At 28.4% G+C, this 18,845-nt stretch overlaps 9 protein-coding genes across 9 annotated transcripts; 2 read left to right on the top strand and 7 right to left on the bottom strand.

Moving 5' to 3' along the window:
• Window positions 1–502: 502 nt before the first annotated feature.
• Window positions 503–1,540, bottom strand: AFR1 (Afr1p; the record flags this gene model as incomplete). The annotated part of the gene is made up of 1 exon (XM_064858546.1): window positions 503–1,540. The coding sequence occupies one exon, from the start codon at window positions 1,538–1,540 to the stop codon at window positions 503–505; it is 1,038 nt and encodes a 345-aa protein (XP_064714369.1).
• A 903-nt stretch (window positions 1,541–2,443) lies between these two features.
• SSS1 (translocon subunit SSS1) lies at window positions 2,444–2,659 on the bottom strand (the record flags this gene model as incomplete). Its single annotated transcript, XM_064858545.1, has 1 exon — window positions 2,444–2,659. One exon carries the CDS (start codon window positions 2,657–2,659, stop codon window positions 2,444–2,446), a length of 216 nt encoding a protein of 71 aa, XP_064714368.1.
• Window positions 2,660–3,284: 625 nt separating this feature from the next.
• PWA37_001931 (uncharacterized protein) lies at window positions 3,285–3,560 on the bottom strand (the record flags this gene model as incomplete). The annotated part of the gene is made up of 1 exon (XM_064858544.1): window positions 3,285–3,560. The coding sequence occupies one exon, from the start codon at window positions 3,558–3,560 to the stop codon at window positions 3,285–3,287; it is 276 nt and encodes a 91-aa protein (XP_064714367.1).
• Window positions 3,561–3,586: 26 nt separating this feature from the next.
• On the bottom strand, window positions 3,587–4,141 carry PWA37_001930 (ribosomal RNA processing 1 family protein; the record flags this gene model as incomplete). The annotated part of the gene is made up of 1 exon (XM_064858543.1): window positions 3,587–4,141. One exon carries the CDS (start codon window positions 4,139–4,141, stop codon window positions 3,587–3,589), a length of 555 nt encoding a protein of 184 aa, XP_064714366.1.
• Window positions 4,142–5,215: 1,074 nt separating this feature from the next.
• Window positions 5,216–6,373, bottom strand: SLU7 (mRNA splicing protein SLU7; the record flags this gene model as incomplete). The annotated part of the gene is made up of 1 exon (XM_064858542.1): window positions 5,216–6,373. The coding sequence occupies one exon, from the start codon at window positions 6,371–6,373 to the stop codon at window positions 5,216–5,218; it is 1,158 nt and encodes a 385-aa protein (XP_064714365.1).
• Window positions 6,374–7,139: 766 nt separating this feature from the next.
• VTC5 (Vtc5p) lies at window positions 7,140–9,773 on the top strand (the record flags this gene model as incomplete). Its single annotated transcript, XM_064858541.1, has 1 exon — window positions 7,140–9,773. One exon carries the CDS (start codon window positions 7,140–7,142, stop codon window positions 9,771–9,773), a length of 2,634 nt encoding a protein of 877 aa, XP_064714364.1.
• Window positions 9,774–10,017: 244 nt separating this feature from the next.
• Window positions 10,018–10,965, bottom strand: ILT1 (Ilt1p; the record flags this gene model as incomplete). Its single annotated transcript, XM_064858540.1, has 1 exon — window positions 10,018–10,965. One exon carries the CDS (start codon window positions 10,963–10,965, stop codon window positions 10,018–10,020), a length of 948 nt encoding a protein of 315 aa, XP_064714363.1.
• Window positions 10,966–12,281: 1,316 nt separating this feature from the next.
• Window positions 12,282–14,105, bottom strand: RLI1 (Fe-S cluster-binding ribosome biosynthesis protein; the record flags this gene model as incomplete). The annotated part of the gene is made up of 1 exon (XM_064858539.1): window positions 12,282–14,105. The coding sequence occupies one exon, from the start codon at window positions 14,103–14,105 to the stop codon at window positions 12,282–12,284; it is 1,824 nt and encodes a 607-aa protein (XP_064714362.1).
• Window positions 14,106–16,224: 2,119 nt separating this feature from the next.
• Window positions 16,225–18,130, top strand: UBC13 (E2 ubiquitin-conjugating protein UBC13; the record flags this gene model as incomplete). The annotated part of the gene is made up of 2 exons (XM_064858538.1): window positions 16,225–16,309; window positions 17,745–18,130. The coding sequence occupies 2 exons, from the start codon at window positions 16,225–16,227 to the stop codon at window positions 18,128–18,130; spliced, it is 471 nt and encodes a 156-aa protein (XP_064714361.1).
• Window positions 18,131–18,845: the final 715 nt, after the last annotated feature.

Genomic DNA, 18,845 nt, shown 5'->3' with positions numbered 1-18,845 from the left:
TTGATTCGCCTAAAGAAGGGGGTAAAGAGACTTAGACAGATGAGATACTATAAATTGCTCATAAATATAGTTTATATGAGTACTAAGCCAAAATAACATGTGCACATAGATTACTAACTACATAGTTGAGTGTTTTAATTATTGCATGTAGTTGCTTTATACTACCAATTTAGCCATTATGTAGCATGCACTGCTTCGAGAAATAAGGAAAAATGAAAAAAACTTCAGAAATTAAAAAAATAAAGAGAAATCTACGTTTCATCAAATATGTAGAGGCAGTACGACTTTCTAACCAAATAAAGGAGAATTTATATATTATAATGTTAGCCTAATGGAAAAAAGATGTTGTTCTTTGACTAAATATTTTATAAAATAACTGTATATATTAGTTTTTTGTGTTGAAAGAGCACCTAATTTAGGGTATCCTCATAAAAGGTTGGTTTAATATACATGTACACGCATAAATAATATAGATAGGGAGCAATTTGAATACAAAAGGTAATTAAATAAAATGTGTAAATAACATTGAACCCTCATGGACTGTCATCTCCTTGTGTTTAAATTCATTGATTTCTGATTTGAGTGATTGAACATATTCTGGATTTTTTAATGCTTGAAGAGTACAGGTAACATTAGGATCTGACCGATCATATTCATTATCAGTATATGTTTTACAAAGTGAAATATTCTGTGAAAAATTTACTTTCTTTTTATCTAGACAATTTGATAAATTATTTCGGTTACCATTATTAGAGCAAGGTTTACTGCTATCATCATGTATAATGACATTTGTAAATTTTAGCTTTAACTTATCAATAAAATTTTTAAATTCGATTTTCTCATAATAGAATTTTTTAGCGTTCTCATTATCTTTTATGATTGGCCTTTTACTGGACCTTGGTGGTGGTAAGATAATTGTAATCAACTTACTTAATACACTAAAATCAGATATTAATTGTTGATCAAAATCCAAATCATAATCAGAGAAAATAGTAATTTTATTACCACTAAGTTGTGGCAGATAATTGTTAATTGTAGTTATTGTTGATAATGTATTATGGTCATGCTTTAAGTCAAATGGTTCGAGTGAGTCATCTAAATTTGAGTCTGGTTTCTCAATTTGAAGTGAACTCATTGATTGATCGATTTTTGATATCAAATTATTGAATATCATGTCTATATCTATCAAACTTTCCTGCAACGTATCGAAATTCATCATCTTTCCAACGTCCACTGTTTCAGTCAAGGATATTTTTTCAGAAATTTTATGTTCATCAATATTTCCATATAAGCTAATTAACACATTCATACTGGGTTTTACGTCTAAGTTATTTTTTCTAATTGATCTATATTTAAATCTACATCTTATTTTTTGAATAAATGAACAGATTTTGGTTAATAAGAGACGTTTGTTGTTACATTTCAACGGAACATCTCTTATTAATTTATTTTTATCAATATTTTGATTTTCAATTCTTGATTTCTGATAGTTTGATATTTTATCCCTGACATTATAGTTTGTAGAAGAATATGTTTGCATTGCGTTTACAACATATTACAGTATACATAAAAAATTGAAGAAAATATGAAGTTAATGTTACGAATCAATTATAGGTAATTACTTTAACAACTAACTTGTTAAAAATGAATATTTTTCAATTTATCATTTCTTATATCTACTACATTGGTATGATTATTTTTAAATTATAGCATCATGAATATTACTATTTCATAGAGATAGAATTGAATCTGGTTCTTAAACTAATGCTAACAAGAGGAGAGTGCAACGTTAACAATACAAAAATTATTATAGCATTTACCAATTTTTGACAAATAATACAGATTTGCTACAATTGTGAAACATTCTAAATGAATCTTACAGATATCTTTCGTATTTATTACATTTTTCAGTTTATCCTTCTTTCCTCCTTTCATTTATTTTTCTCTTTTTTGTCATTTGCCTTTTTCTAATTATTTATACTTCATTGTAACGATACCAAATAAATTATTATAGTAATTTTATGTATATATAAGCTTTCATTTTTATATAACTGAATATAATATATTATTGAAAGAAACCGTAATTAGATTTCAACACATGTATATATATATATATGCTAAAGTTTGAAAGAAAAAAAACTTGTTTAATCTATTTGAATATGTAATAATACATAAGCATACCCATTTATTTAGTAAATAACTTATATGCAAAAAAAATAAAGAAATATATAGATCTCTACCTTATTTACTTACTTATATTCCTTGTATTAATTAAAATTTGTGGTAATTGAAGATGGAAGTTAATATAGAATATTAAAGAAATATTTCTATTCTATTTTTTTTTAATTCTAAAGGAGTCGAGACAGTAGAAGATATATTAATAAGCATAATTGCATAGGAAAAAAAAAAGAGACTTTTATACTTCATAACATATTGAATTATTTTAAACAATAATGTATCTAATTGGAATGTGGATCAATTTGATAGCATAACCAATGATACCAACAGCTACAAAGCCAACACCAACGGCTCTAATAATTTGCATGTATTCCTTTAAGTTTGGCTTCTTACATTTACTTAAAAAGTTGTTGCCTTCTTGAATAAACTTGACTGGAGATTCCAAAAAGTTGTTAGATTGATTACCCTTTTCACCGGCCATTCTTGTTAATAACTTATATGAAATCCACTAAAAATATCAGAAAAAAAGGAAAAAAGGAAGAAAAATAGATATATGGTCTATATCTGTTATTTGATTGCTTTAGCCTAGTCTTTAATGTATTAGTAGTGTATACCAAGTAAATTTAAACCTAATAATAAAGTCGTATTAATATTAAACATTAGAGATTAATTTTATCTGTTTTGCGTTTGTTTGTTTCAATTTTTATTCTTTTTTTTGCGAAAATTTTGTATACTGTAGGCAAAAACTTTTCAGTTCGAACATGGCGAATCTTCGAAGATGAAAAAAGAAAAAAAACAGTTACCCTCAAGGCACACCAAAGTGTATATGGAGAGAAAGAATATGATAATTATAATGAGCATAAGAGTTATATATATAGTCGCTCAAATAATGTGTATTTGTGTATGGGGACGAAACTTTGAATTCTCTAACTTTGCTGGTTCAATAAACGGATATATTTAAAAAATAATAGATTTAATATAAACATACACACATACACACATATATATATATATATATTTATGTGAATAAAATACTAACGCACAAATGCATTGCAAAGAGATGAAATTAAATGCTAATGGATAATTATATATCTATTCCTTTTATTTCAGAAACCGTTCCACTCTTCTTCGTCTTTGTCTTCTGAGTTCTCTTCGCCTTCTCTATCAGTTACATCATTATTTTTTATGTCCATAACTCCCCATGTTACAAGTCTATTATCTGGTAACAAGTCTTCTTTAATTCTGATTCTAATCGCCTTTGGGGTGAGAGTTTCATCTTTCAATCCTTGGAATATAGATAAAAAATCCTTAAATGGTGTATTCTTGGTCCATTCAGCAATATTTTCTAACTTTTTTTTCATCTGCAGTATCAAGTTCCTCATTGAAATTAGTGTATAATCTTTCCCATTCATCCAAAAAAAATATCTATCACATGTAATGGAAGGCCAGTGTAAACTTTTTTATCACCACTCAAAGGTATACTCTTAAGAACTTTTTCAATGTATCTTTCTACTAATGATTTATTCCATTGCCTTAATTGTAAATACTTGATTTGGTTGAAAAAGACACGTCTAATTAATAAAAGGAACTTATCCAACCTATAACGATCGATATTAAACCATTCGATACATAAAATTTTCCAAAATGCTTTACTGAACTTAATAAACGCTTTATCATTTATAGTGATCTCTTTATCACTATTATTTTTCTCGATTTCATTGTCCTTATCATCAAAATATATGATAAATAATTCTCCTAATTTATTGGCTAAACGTTGTTGCGGTCTTGGTTTATCACTAAACCACATTGCATAGTATAAACCTTTCCATAATTTGTCAAACTGCAATTGTTTGGAACGTTTGAATTTATCAGACAGTAAAAAAGTTCTCAAGGTTTCAAGGGCTTTTTCCCTAATTGGTCTATTAACAGACGATAGTTGTTTGACAAAAGTTGAAGTTTCCATTTTTGGACCTTTTTTTTATTTACCTAATTTAACATTGATTAGGACCGACAGTCATTTATTTAATGAAGTAATCAAAATAAACCAAGTTAAACAAAATGCTTACTGTTTCTAAGAAGATTAACCTTATCTCATCGATTAAAGTTAAATAAAAAAAAATATTTTTTTTTATGTTTTTTTTTTTTATTTTTTTTTTCTTCTGTAGGAAAAATGAAAACCGGAATTAATTTTTTATGATTTGTTATACAAATGTATTAGGGTTGGTATACTTTTGAAAGGAAAGCCTAAACAACATGTATAGGGTTTATTTAAAAACATTTTTCGTAAAAAAGAAAAAAAATGAAGTATAATATCCTCAGAGTTGCAAAGGACATCAAACCTTAAAGATACCACAATTTATTAATGATTTACATAGATCAACAGATATTTTCATTGTTACAGTTTGATAATATTCAACTTTCGATTCAACTTTTAATAAAACTATCTTAAAAGTGTAGATATAAACCACGAAGAATTTCATAATTTGAACAAATATGATTGCTCTGACATTTATTATCCAAAATAATGTATACATATTTGATGATTGTATAAAAACTATAAAGAACTCGATGAATATTTTATAACTGGTTAATATAGTGAAAGAGTTTATGAGCACTAGTTTTTCAAGAAGAACTTTTACGTTTCATATTATACACCATATATTTGTCGATAAACAATGGTTTTTGAATTTCTTTATATCTTAGGAAATAGTTATGTGAAACTTTCATTGATATTGATTGATTGCATCGACTAATGATTTGACTGTAAGTTTACTTCCATCACATTGTTCTGGTTCATCGACCGATGATTTTTTAATTTCTAATACAAAAAAAAAAAAGTTTAATGTCTTATCGTTAAAGTTCTGGTAATTTTTCCTTAATGCCTTTAAAAATAAGCAAGACTTAGTTAATAATATTTTTTTTTTCTGGACATTTTGTTTTAAAAATTAATTGGAAAAACCAAAAAAAGAAAATAAAAAATAATCGATAACAAAAGTGAAGCATATATTCTTTGTTAATATAAATCTGATAGTGTTAGTCATTCATACATGGTTTTCAATACTTTCTTTGTTAAAGAATCTTGTTTTTTTCCTTTAATTTTTTGGGCTTCCAATTGTGAATAATCTATTGATGCCTTGGAAGTAGAATTCTCTTGTTGCTTTTGTTGTTGCTGTAGTTGCTTAGTTTCTCTCATCAATTTTTCATATTTAGTCGGATTAGCTATTAATACATGCTCGATTTTCCTTTTATCTTGTAATGCATCGTTAATTCCTTGTTGACGTGCATACCTACGGTTAAATCTAGACAACTGTTCTAATTGTAAACCTTCACCAGTCAAATGTCTACGGAACATCTTTGTTTTCGAATCAATGTACCCTGTAGTTGCAGTTTTGTAAACTCTAGACTTAGGATCATATTTCATTCTAGACGAATTAATGTCATTTAAATACACAGCTTTATCCTCTCTCAATCTTACTGTCGTTCTACCTAAATTCCTCTCTTGTTCGCTGAACTGATGCTGTCTTATTAAACCCTTAGAATATTTTATTAATCTCAATTTGAATAATTCAATTTCCTCATCTCGATCATATTTATTTGATGCTACTGGTCTAGATGCATTTTCATTATTATTTGCTTGCCATTTATGTACAACGTTATCATAATCGTCACCTGTATATCCATACCATCGATCCTTTTTGGCATCCCAATCTAAATTTTCATCATCTCTAATTGTCAAAAATTTACTGTTTCCTTCTTCTCTATTATCTTGTTTTTTTATTTCGTGTTTTTGTATTAATACATTTTTATTCTTTATCTGTCTTGGTCTTTCAAGACAATCTTTCCTTAAATGACCCAGTTGTCCACAATTCTTACAAAATTTGTGTCCAGTGTCTTGAATGTTGTATTTATTGTAATTCTCAATACTAATCACTTCCTTTTTTACAAATTTATCATTGATTCCACCACCAACTTTTGCTTCTCTATTATTCTCAATATCGAATAATTTCTTTTTATCTTGTGATTGTCTGTGGTGAATTAAATAGTCATTTGAATTTAACGATTGATAGTACCATGGTTGTGATTTGATATATCGGGGGATATGTTCATTTTGTCGAATTTTTCTTATTCGTTGCTGCTGAGGAAGTGACTGCTGTTTTTTTGGTTGATTATCAGGGTTGTTTGATTGCTGTTGCATTACTATCAAATTTGTAGCTAATATTTTGGTCAATCAATGAATATGTTTATAGATATATATAAGTAAAATGATGAATAATATCTTTTGTATATGAATACTACTGCAGAGGATGATATATATAAACAGTTATGAAAGATATGTATTAGTATTTAGTTATTTGATTGTGCTGGTAAATGTATTGATCCACTATTTAAATGAAACAATACTGTTTTACTGCAAAAATTAAAATGAAATATCGTGATGGTAGTGCCCTTCAGCAGCACCTTCTTGTCTGCAAGAATAAGAATGTCAATAAATATAAAAAATACTGAGATTACATATAACTTAGGCTTGAAAACATACCTACAGTTCTTAGTCTATAAAAGTTAAGTATATACTAGGACGAAATGGTCTTATCAGCAATCCTTAGATAAGAGATAACATGAAAAAAAATCTATATACATTTATCTTATATAGAACTCTATTTTGTGTTCACTATTTATTTATTTGAAGATTTATTTTTCCATACTCATTGTGCAAATAGTGACTGATCGAAATGCTTATTTACTGCGTTACATTTACATATACATACATACATACATAAACACACATACACACACACACATGCATATATATATATATAGTTATTCATATATGACTATTCGTTAGAAATATTTTTCTCATCCAAATTATCATTACCTTATTTTTTGTTTAGCACTATATTATAAGGATAATCTATTTTTGTATACTGCTAGGCGTCCTTTCACCATTTCTTTTATATGGATCAATGAGTTTTAGTAGTTTGATTCGTGATAAATCTGTGCCTGAATGGAAGCATAATAATATAGATTACGATAAGATTGGTCAAATTATAATATCACATAAAGATGATAAACAACTATTAATTGACACATTTAATGAACAATTGGAGATTGTCAATATTTTTTTATCTTTAAAGATTAAAGAAATTTCCACGAAAATTTTATCAATCGAATCCTCTATAATTAAGTTCTCACAGGATCAACAGGAAACTTTTGATAAAAATAGTTCCATTTTAAGGAGAAAATTGAAGATAATAAAGAATCATACAAGCAAATATAGCAGAGAATTAGAAAAGTTATCAAGATATATTATTCTACAAAGGATAGCTGTTAAACAATTATTTCAAAAGATTTCAAATAATTATGATTGTGAATCAAGTAAAAAATTAATTAATGATATTAAAAACTTGCCTATGTTTGAATTTGGATATGAAAATTTCTCATTCAATAACATTGATTTGGATCCGTATTTTTGGGAATTGTCTCTGATATTTGATGTAATTAATGATTTTACAACAAAGCTGAACTCTAGTGATTCTAATACAGATAACGACAATAAAGATAACGATTTGAATTCAGCTAAAAAAAATAGCACTGATCTTTTCATTAAGGAAGCATCATATAGAGCCCAATCCTCACAACAAAATGAAAATGATAGATCTACATCAATCAAAGCTACAAAGGCAGAACCTATATCTTCTATTGTAGATTATGATAGGATTTTCCTAGCTGAAACAGAAAATTTGCAAAGATTTCTTATATCTAAAGAAGATGTAGAAGAATTTAAATTTATGTTATTGACCAATTCCTTTCAGTTATTCGATGAAGATATCATTTCCACAACAAAAAATATTGTGGATAAAACAACTAACGGAATTATTTCTACAAATGATGGTAATCTAGAGCAACGAACTACGAATGCAAATATATCTATTGAATTGAAACCTTCGATTAAGTCCTTACGATCGTTTAGAGATATTACCAAGTTTCGTTCACAATCATTGTTGACAGTGAATCCATTAAAAAATATTGATTTTGATACTCTAAATAATAATTCTGATTTACAAGCTAGTAATAATAATACTAAGATTAAAAGGGAAGATGACATCCAATATCAATTGTTATTTAATTCAATAGATGCTGGGAACACTTCCGAGGGTAAAAATATATTAAATGGAGACCAAATAAATCAATTTCCTGATATGATTATGACCAACAAGAATACTGGTCATAGTGCTGTGATGTGTCATATTGGTGGAATAAGAGATCATTGTATTACAACTGGTATTGATCAAAATATGATAGATAAAATTATGTCAACTACTAACGAAGTATGTACGCTTTCAACTTCCAATGTAAGTGACACTGAACATCATATAAATAGGTTGATTATAGATTGGATTAACTCACATAGCTTAAAACCAGTCAATCCCACTATCGATTTTAAAAGGTTACGGCTTATCTCTTATCATCAGAACAATATATATATGTTAGCAATATCTAATGATATTGTTATCAACGAAAACCTAACTTTACCTTATTCAATATTTGAATTAAGATGTACACAAAAACGGAGGAGTTCAAAGTTTTTGGATAAATTGTATTCAACCATAATTAATAAAAAATTGAATTGTTATCCCTTACCAAATGAGTTAACTCTTTGGAAAATAGCATTAGAATTATATTATTTGCAAAGGTCGAGCAAAAAAGATTTATTTACATTAGTTCTAAAAGATTTATATAAGATTGATGAAGATCATCGTCTAACAGAGGAAGAATTTTTCAACTTAGGAAAAAGTTCACTTGTAGAATTATGCTCTAAAGAGGTTCAATCGGAATATGCAAATGATTTGACGATAAGTGAAAGAAAAGACAATAATAACACCAGTCATAATAACCTGGAATTATCAAAGATATCACAAGTGAAAGCATTGAATCCAAAGAGAAAACTGGTACGATATTGGAATGAATTTGATGATGCAGATGAAAATTCTGAATTTTATAACCAAATGTTTTATATTAATGTGGATGGAGATGATGCTTCATCGTTATCTTATTCACGATATGATGCTGGGTTTATTAAGTTTGATAAAAGGTTTATTGATGATTTGTATGACAAGTGTCAGAGGATCCAGAGTATGCTAGCTTTTTCTAAATCAAAGGAAAAATTATTAGATGGTTTTAGAGAAAGGTATGGTTCTATTGCAGCATCCAATGATGATTTAGAAAGATTAATGCAACTTGAACCGAATAAAATCAATAATACAGAATCAACTTATGAAGTGAGGCATGATGAAATTATATCATTATTATATATGGCAGCTCTTTTAGCATCTACTATTATTACCAGTATAACTATTTCCATTATTATTGCTCTTTTCAGGGAAAAAAGTCAGAATGTTGAAGTGTCCCATGAGACAATTCTAATTGTTAGTATCATTTTTACTTTGGTTATAGCGTTAGTTCTAATCACAGTATCTTTGTTGTTGCTTTTTAGCAGATTTACTTTAGCTCCCACATGGCATTATGTTACTTCATTTGTATTATTTACCACCATCACGATAAGTGTATGCTACGGTATAATTGAAATATACTTTTAAGTGCTATAGAACAGGTAAAAAGAAAAAAAAATACTTTTAAAGTTGAATATATAAGTATATGCATATACATAATGAATTATTTAATATTAAAAAAATTCACTGACTGAGTCTAGATATAATAAGAGTATGACAATTATTGAAAAAAATCAATTGAATTTTGTCATAAAATAGTAATATTGTATGAAGTATTCTAATTACAATGTCTTTTTTTCTTTATCTTCTGAATTTGATATACCCAGAGTCACTATATTCTGATACTTTCGGTGTTAATAGAGCTATTTTGCATTGTAACACCATGGATAGTTTGGACGGTGGTACTGTACACCTCAAACTCTTCAATATTATCTATTATTTCATTATCAGTATCATGATCTGTCACTACATGATGAAGTTCCTTTGTATGGCTTTGAAAAGAGTGAGAGGTTCCGTCCTTACTCATCTCTATTTTACTGTTTAAATTATCTGGGGTTTCTCCACTTTCTTTTTCGTGATATTCTACAGAGGATAGTTCATTATCGGTCTCTTTATTTTTTCTAAGCCATTTAAATCTACAACACCAAATAAAATGGGATGCAAAGATACCTAATTCCATGCCAGCTACAATACAATAAAGAATAATACCCATGACATCCATTGTACCTACGATGACACTGACAATAGATAGCCATGCGCCTAAGGAGTCCACAAATAGAAATAAGAAATTGATACCGACAACTCTGCCTTTTCTTTTGAACAATTCAAAGTATGGAGGTAATAGACCCACTGCAAGTAAGATCGATGCACTGATACCAAAAATTAAATCAGGCCACTTTGTGCCCTTTTGATACAAGGGCTTTAGCCAGATAATGAACCCTACTTCCAATCCGACATCTATGAGGGTGGTGGTTAACATGATAGCTGCAATTTTCAATCTATTCATTTGACAAGGTGGATAATATAAAGTCTGTGCAAAACTTACTGCACAAAATATCATGAACAAATGTGGTTGAATTTGTAAAATAATGTTTGGTGCACTGATACAGAAATATATACCAAATGGAATCCCTGAAATGACCCACAGGAACATCATAAGAGGAGGCAAACCTGTACAATCTTTCCTCTTATAATTATATATGATCTGTGGAATCAATTGAATACACCAACATACTGTTGCAATGGTACCTAGAATGGTAGATGCTTCATCTGAGATCATTTTCTGTATATATTCAAGTGTATAAAAAATAAAAAAGGCAATATAATTTCTTTAATGTATAATTGATCTGGCAAAAGAACTGATGTCCACACCAGTGCTTTGTCTTTAACAGTTGAACCTGATAGTTATGGGATAGTCATATAATTACTGAGTCATATCTACCAATTCCGACACGTAATCTCTATATCTATGAATATTGCCAAAATAAAAAAGAAAAAAGAAAAAAAAGAGAGAGATGCACACTTATTTATAAAGGAATATGACTTTAATTTTTCCCTGCTGAGAAAAAGAAACGAGATAAGCAGACAAAGAAAAGAAAAGGAAAGAAAAAGTTTCGTAGACAGAAAGCATCAATAGATAGAAAGATGGCTGACTAAAAGAGGATGAACAAACCTAAGTGAGACGGTTAGTGTTCCCAAAGAAATTACAGTGGTCATAGTCATAAATTGTTTATCTTTGTCACGTTGTGTATTAACAACCTCTTCAATACTATAACTTGTTGGCTGAGTCTTTCTTGCTTGGATGACCTGGATGGGTTAATGATCCAGAACAAGTGCATTGGCTGGTATAACTGTGGGTGTAATGATCATTTCTCATTATGAGTGAACAAAAGGGTAGAAGCATTACTGCGTGTTTATCAGTTTGTTTATGGGAGAGTTCACTTAACAACATTATGTACGGATATTCACCTTTTCTGCTTGTTTTATCATTATTACGATATAAAAAACAATAAGATATAGAACATTTTGAAAATATATCAGGGGTCTTTTGAATTAAAATGGGGAAGAGGAACAAGATATAAATCCTAATATTTTATAAAAATTCTTTAGATTTGGTCGACTTAAAGAATACTGTATTGACATCCATTGAAATAAAAAAAAATAAAATAAAAATGGGAATCTAATATAAATTCTGTGATAAAATTGATCTTATAGTAACATGAAATATTTCTGAACCCATCAAACTATTTATTAGGTTATTGGTATGTTGCTGTTGTTATTGAATAAATAGATAAATAGATAAATAATTTGCTGGTAAAATAAATATTGAAAGATCGATATCATAAATATACATATATATATAATATCATATACAATTGGGGAAAGAAAAACACTATAACATGTTTATTAAAATATTTTTACCAATTATCCCTACAAGTATAACTGAATTATGAATAAACAACAAACAATAACTAGTTTTTATTTTTTTTTCTATCTTTCTTATAATGTACAGAAGTTTAAGGTTTAATGTGGTTTCTCCTTTTTTATTTTTATTTTCTTTTTCATTTTTTCTTTTGTTTTTTATTATTGTTAGATTTAGATACCAGTGTTATCTAGGAAGAAGTAATTACCAGAAGCCTTTTGTTCCTTGTCCATTTGGGAATCTAACTTGTTAATTCTTGGTCTGTAAGAGTTTGGATCTCTTCTGAAAGTAACATTTAAGTTCTTTAAGAATCTGTTACAACCAGTCAATAAAGATTCTGGCGAACTTGCGTGAGCATTCTTGGATGGTGTACCATCGAAAACAATAACTTTATCGGCCAAATAGGTGGCCATGATGAAATCGTGTTCCACAATAAATGCAGTCTTCTTATTATGTAAAATGAATCTTCTAATAACCTTGGAACAGATAATACGTTGTTCTGAATCTAAGTAAGCTGAAGGTTCATCGATCAAGTAAATATCAGCAGAGATACCAAGAGATAAGACAATAGCGACTCTTTGCAATTCACCACCAGATAAATGTTGGACTTCTTGATCGATGATATCGTCAATTTTCAATGGTTTAACAACATCAGTTTGGAATTGTGGGTTCAAGAATTGACCTCTGATCTTCTTGAAGAAAAGTTGTCTAACAGTACCAGGGAACTTTGGAGCAATAGTTTGTGGTTTCATAGAGACATTCAATTTTGGAACTTCGGTACCATCATCTGCAGGGATAGCACCAGCCAATAATTTGATTAAAGTGGTCTTACCAGTACCATTTTCACCCATCATAACCAAGATTTCAGAATCGGAGAAATCACCAGCATCAACGTTAAGAACAAAATCGCCTTGAGTACGTTTCATCTTTGGATAGTGGTAGGCACGGGAAGCATCATCTCTTAAATCTTCACCTGCATCGTTTAATCTGAATTGTAAAGCTTCAGTTCTAAATCTAATATTTTCAGCTGGGATATGACCATCTAAGAAAATATTAATACCTTCTCTAACAGAAGATGGTAGAGTAACGACACCATAGACAGATGGAACACCATATAAAATACAGACAAAATCGGATAGATAATCAAGGACAGACAAATCGTGTTCGACACAGATGACGTATTTAGTTGGGGTCAATAAAGATCTAATGATTTGTGCAGCATTCAAACGTTGTTTAACATCCAAATAAGAGGAAGGTTCATCGAACATATAGACATCAGCTTCTTGTACACAAGTCATACCAATAGCAAATCTTTGTAATTCACCACCAGATAATTTGGTGATATCTCTATTTAGTACATGAGCTAATTGTAAAATCTTAATATATTCTTTGACGTCTTCCTGTGGCTTTTCCATTCTAAGCTTTAAGATTTCACCAACTTTGGTAATTGGACCCTTTATAGCTCTTGGGATGTTATCGACGTATTGTGGTTTGACAATAGCTTTGATGTTATCTTCTAACATTTTAGTGAAATAATTTTGTAATTCTGAACCACGGAAATATCTGATAATTTCTTGCCATTCAGGTGGATTATCAAATCTACCTAAATTTGGTTTTTGTTTACCGGCTAAAATCTTTAACGCAGTAGACTTACCAATACCGTTAGTACCAACTAAACCAAGGACTTGACCAGGTCTTGGGGTTGGTAGTCTATGCAATTTGAAACTGTTAGCAGAATAACGGTGAGTAGTGTTAGATTCTAAATTAGTTGGCAAGTTAATAATAGTGATAGCGTCAAATGGACATTTCTTCACACAGATACCACAACCAATACAAAGAACTTCAGAGATAAAAGCAATCTTTGAGGTTGGTGTAACTTCGATACATAATTTACCTGTTTTAACCACTGGACAGGAACGTTTACATTCTTGACGACATTTCTTAGGTTTACATCTATCTCCGTTAACGATAGCAATACGACTGTTCTTTTCACTCATCTTGTTTTAGTCTTTTATTTAACTATTGGAGTTTGCCTATTTGTTTTCCTGAATGGTAAAAGGAACACCTGTTACACAGATCAATATAATATCTATATGGTAATGGGATTGGCTATACTTATTTACAACAGAGTGATTGAAAGTCGTAAAGGAAGTAAGAAAAAAGATGGAATTAAAGGGAATTGAATATTAAAGGGAACAATAGTACTAAAACACTTTAATATCTAAGCAGAAAACAAAAGCAGGATTAGAATTAATGAATCTTGATATGGAAATAAAGAAAAGAAAAGAAAAGAAAGAGAGAGAGAGAGAGAGCTGAAAGGATAAGTAGTGAAAACATTCAAAAGTAGTGAAAAAAAAGTGAACTTAAAACGGCATACATAAAAGAATATACAAATGTGAGAAAATATATAAAAAAAACAACTAATGAAAATTAGTTAACGTAATATTTGGGATTATCATATTTAATTTCAACATGATGGGCATCGATTTCTTTTTTCTCTTTTGCCAAATTTTCCTTCCTATACAAAACGCATAAAAGAAAAAATTTTTTTCCAATTTTTTTTCTTTTTACAGAAATAAATCTTTGCAAAAAAAAAAAAAATTCATTAAAAAGAAAAAGAGATATAATTTTTTTTTTATTATTAGGTTCTTTCAATATTTCCAAAAAAGGAAAATAGATAATTTTTCACTATATTTTTTCCTTTTTAAATAGTAGAAAATTGTAAAGGAGATAAATAGACGCAGTATACTATACGAAAGCTTATATGGATTCGAGAAAGGCATTTGTCATCAGAATATTACTATTGTTCATCTATGATTTTGAATAATTCAAATATTACATATTTTAAGACTTCTTATCTTTATAACAGTTTGCAGTACCTCGTTGTATTTATTTGAATGAGTTTTAAGTGAGACATATTGCTATCTTGTAGTTTTTAAATCATGTCCATGACCTTCCTTTGCAACTTTTTTCTCTTATATTTAGAATTTGACAGGTGTGTAGACAAGTTAAATTCACGGTGAGGAAGATAAATGGTACTTTTGTACCTTAAATTACAATGTTCTTTTTGTAGATTTTAAAAGAATGAATTGTAAGAGTTGTTGTATGTAACTGGATGAATCGTATCAATTAGTATAAGTATAAACACTCTTACGTAAGCTCTATATATTACTAATTAATAACCCTGATGTTGTATTATTTCTTCTTGTTGTTCTTGTATGATATTAAGAGGCAACTCTTAATATCATTACTAAGATGTATTTAAATAAGATGATTACCCCTGGCATATCTCTCAATAATCAAAGGCCTCTTGGCAAGATCTGGTATAAGTCTCACTCCCTGGAAATCGTCCAATCAGATTCAATACCTTCTACGAGCCACTGCACACATGGCCGTACCAATCCTCCACCCAGACACTTAGGTGTTACCCTCGGAATTGCGTATCTACTGGATTTCCAGTTAGGTTCCTTGCATGAACCTGATCTTTTTTGGGTCAGTTATGCTATAGTTTTTTTTTTTATGGAATTTATCTTGATGATAAAATATAGGGAGTACATTTACATGTATAACTTGTGTTAAAGTTTTCTATTTTAGCTTTATAAGAATTCTATTTCTTTAAATTTCACCTTTTTTGTATTTTAATTAACCTTGATAATTTCAAATTTTCATCTATATTTTATATTGTATATATACATATATATATATAAAGGGGAGAACAGAGAAAAGTTATTCAAATATTGTCGCATTTTACTGGAAAGGATAAAAAACATTACAGAAGAACTGTATATAGAAATACAAAAGAGCATTCCAAAACTGTATTTGAAAATTATTTAAAAAAAAAGTATTCTAGAAATAGGATTCGTTTTAATTTGGTGCTAAATGTAATAGCTTTTGAGTTAAATTTCATTCCAAGGACTTAATTTTTTGTACATTTCAAATAGAAATTTCCGAAACCAAATATAAAATAAAAAAAAAAAGTGTGAAAAGTATACTAGCCAAATAAACAACTAATTACAAAAACTTATTTAAATTACTAAATATATATCCTAAAGTATCAATTTGCTGGAATGATATATTACCGGTTTGAGTAACATGTAAATATATCAAAGAGGAAAAATGTATGTTTTGCACATTCAATATTACGGAGATAAGATCAAACAGAATGAAAATAAATTAATATATTATGAAGATTTGCCAAACGGTAAACATATATAAATAGGCGATTTTACTTATTAATTTTCCAATCTGGATGAATAAGTTATATACATTTTATCATATATTTCTTTTATATTTATATAATTATTAATTCCCAATCAAGAGTTCGAGGGAAAATTACTCTACATATTACCATAATAATAATACCTAATAATAACATATAATATGATTACCGACGCTAAAAACATGTATACTAATATTATTCATCCAGAGGACAATTATCAATCATTTACATTATTTTGATACTTTTTATCTTTGCTTTATTTAAATGGTGTCAAATAATTTATTTTTAGTATATAATGCACCACAATAAAATTTCTTAAGATCTACTGCACGGAACCAATCTACCTAAAAAAATGATTCCAAAACGAAATTTTAACCATCAATCCTTTTTATTGGAATAAATGGTATCATAAAGAAGAAATATTTTTTTTTTTTTGCTTTCTCTTTTTATTAATGATAAATATATTTGATAGACCTAGAAGTAAAATCAACAATACTAAAAATTCTAAAAAATCTTTCTTGAAAAAGTCTTAGCCAGTGTCATGATACTATATCGACAACAAAATATATACGAACTATATTACTATCTTAATAATAGTGAAAGTATACAGTAACATATGTATCTATATATGAAAAACAAATAATATCAATACAGAATTCCTATATTTAATCAATCTTAAAAAATGTAGTGGTTGATCTCCTCCATACAAATAAATAAGGTACAAAAGAAAAAACAGATTGATAACTTCATATCTAATGTTTTTTTTTGTACTGTAAATGCCAGCTTAATAAAACTCCAATACCAATGTTCTTTTATCCACAACATTATATCAATCTGGTTTGTTTTAATGGCTTAAACTTTGTGTGTAAAGAATTTTTGTTTCTATTTTTTTTTTTTTTTTCTCTGCGATTTTCAACTTTTTAAAAGCTGAAGGAGGTCTTAAAACTTTTTTTTATTTTTTTATTTTCTTTTTTTGCAGATTTTGATAAAAGGGAGAAAACGTCGATATTCCTTTGTTTGATGCGTGTGCATATAATACAACTGATAGAAAGACAGTTTATTAGTTGGTATGTTATATGACTCTAGCTTATCCTGATTCGGAACTATATTTGCTGGGTTAATACGATTAAATAATAAATCACCTATCGGAGCATTTGTCGTTTAATTTGTTCAATTTTGTCCATATCATATAAACACACACTCATAAGTCTTATCCACGTACCAAAATGGCATCTCTACCTAAAAGAATTATAAAAGTATGTAAGACTTTTTTATTATTATTTTAATATCATTTCCCAGGAGTAATCGAATTATAACCTTACTAACACTATTTTAATAAACTCACTTTTATTTGAGCTGTGTCTTTCTTGATAGGAAACTGAAAGATTAGTAAGTGATCCAGTACCAGGTATTACAGCAACACCACATGAGGATAATCTACGTTATTTTCAAGTGACTATAGAAGGTCCAGCAGGATCACCTTACGAAAATGGTATATTTGATTTAGAATTATATTTACCTGATGAATATCCAATGGAAGCACCCAAAGTAAGGTTTCTAACAAAAATTTATCACCCAAATATCGATAGATTAGGTCGTATATGTCTTGACATATTGAAGACTAACTGGTCCCCTGCTCTACAAATTAGAACTGTTTTATTGTCTATCCAAGCCTTGCTGGCTAGTCCAAATCCCAATGATCCTTTAGCCAATGATGTAGCTGAAGATTGGATCAAAAACGAACAAGGTGCCAAGAATAAAGCTCGTGAATGGACCGAATTATATGCACATAAGAAAAATTAACATTATAGAAAAAAAGTTCTTCTTTGTTTTTTTTTTGTTTCCTCTGTAATTTTTCAATAGTTCTTACAGGATTTGTTTTTGTTTAAATTAATATTTATATTATCATAATAATTACAAATATAAATATTAAATCTTGTATGGAAAAGAAAAAAAATGAAAAGATGAAAATATATATTATATCTGGATACAAAAATTTCAAGTAATGATCGAGAAAGTAAATTCTTTTTTTAATCATCCATTTTTTTTTTTTCACTTTTTTTGTAATGATATAATACATATATATACATAAATGTATATCTTTCTAACAATAATTTAGTATGTTCTTATGTTGAAGAAGTGTCAAAATTGATGCTATTTAACAGGTTAATAAAAATACACATACTTATATGGAGTAAATAAATTGAAAGTATTTCAGATCTTTCATTATATATACAATCCATATATAGATAGGACTCTTTTCATAATTTGAAAAATGCATGTAATTACTCTTTTTCCCCGTCATTTTCACACAGATAGCCCTAAATCGATTTTTTTTAAAAAAAAAAAAAAAAAATTAAATATACGAGCGTTTTATTTTATTTTTTTTTTGACAGCAGATCTTTCAATTCGCAATTAATTAGCTATTCAGTATGAATAATAAAGAGTAATAGTGGATGAATTTTATATGTGATTATCTACTATGTTGCAAAAAGACAAACATACTTATAATAATATC

Source organism: Arxiozyma heterogenica, assembly GCF_036370985.1.
Source record: "Arxiozyma heterogenica strain weizmannii chromosome Unknown scaffold_18, whole genome shotgun sequence".
Classification (NCBI taxonomy): domain Eukaryota; kingdom Fungi; phylum Ascomycota; class Saccharomycetes; order Saccharomycetales; family Saccharomycetaceae; genus Arxiozyma; species Arxiozyma heterogenica.
The sequence above is the reverse complement of the archived record's forward strand: the minus strand, read 5'-3'. Positions and strand labels throughout refer to the sequence as shown.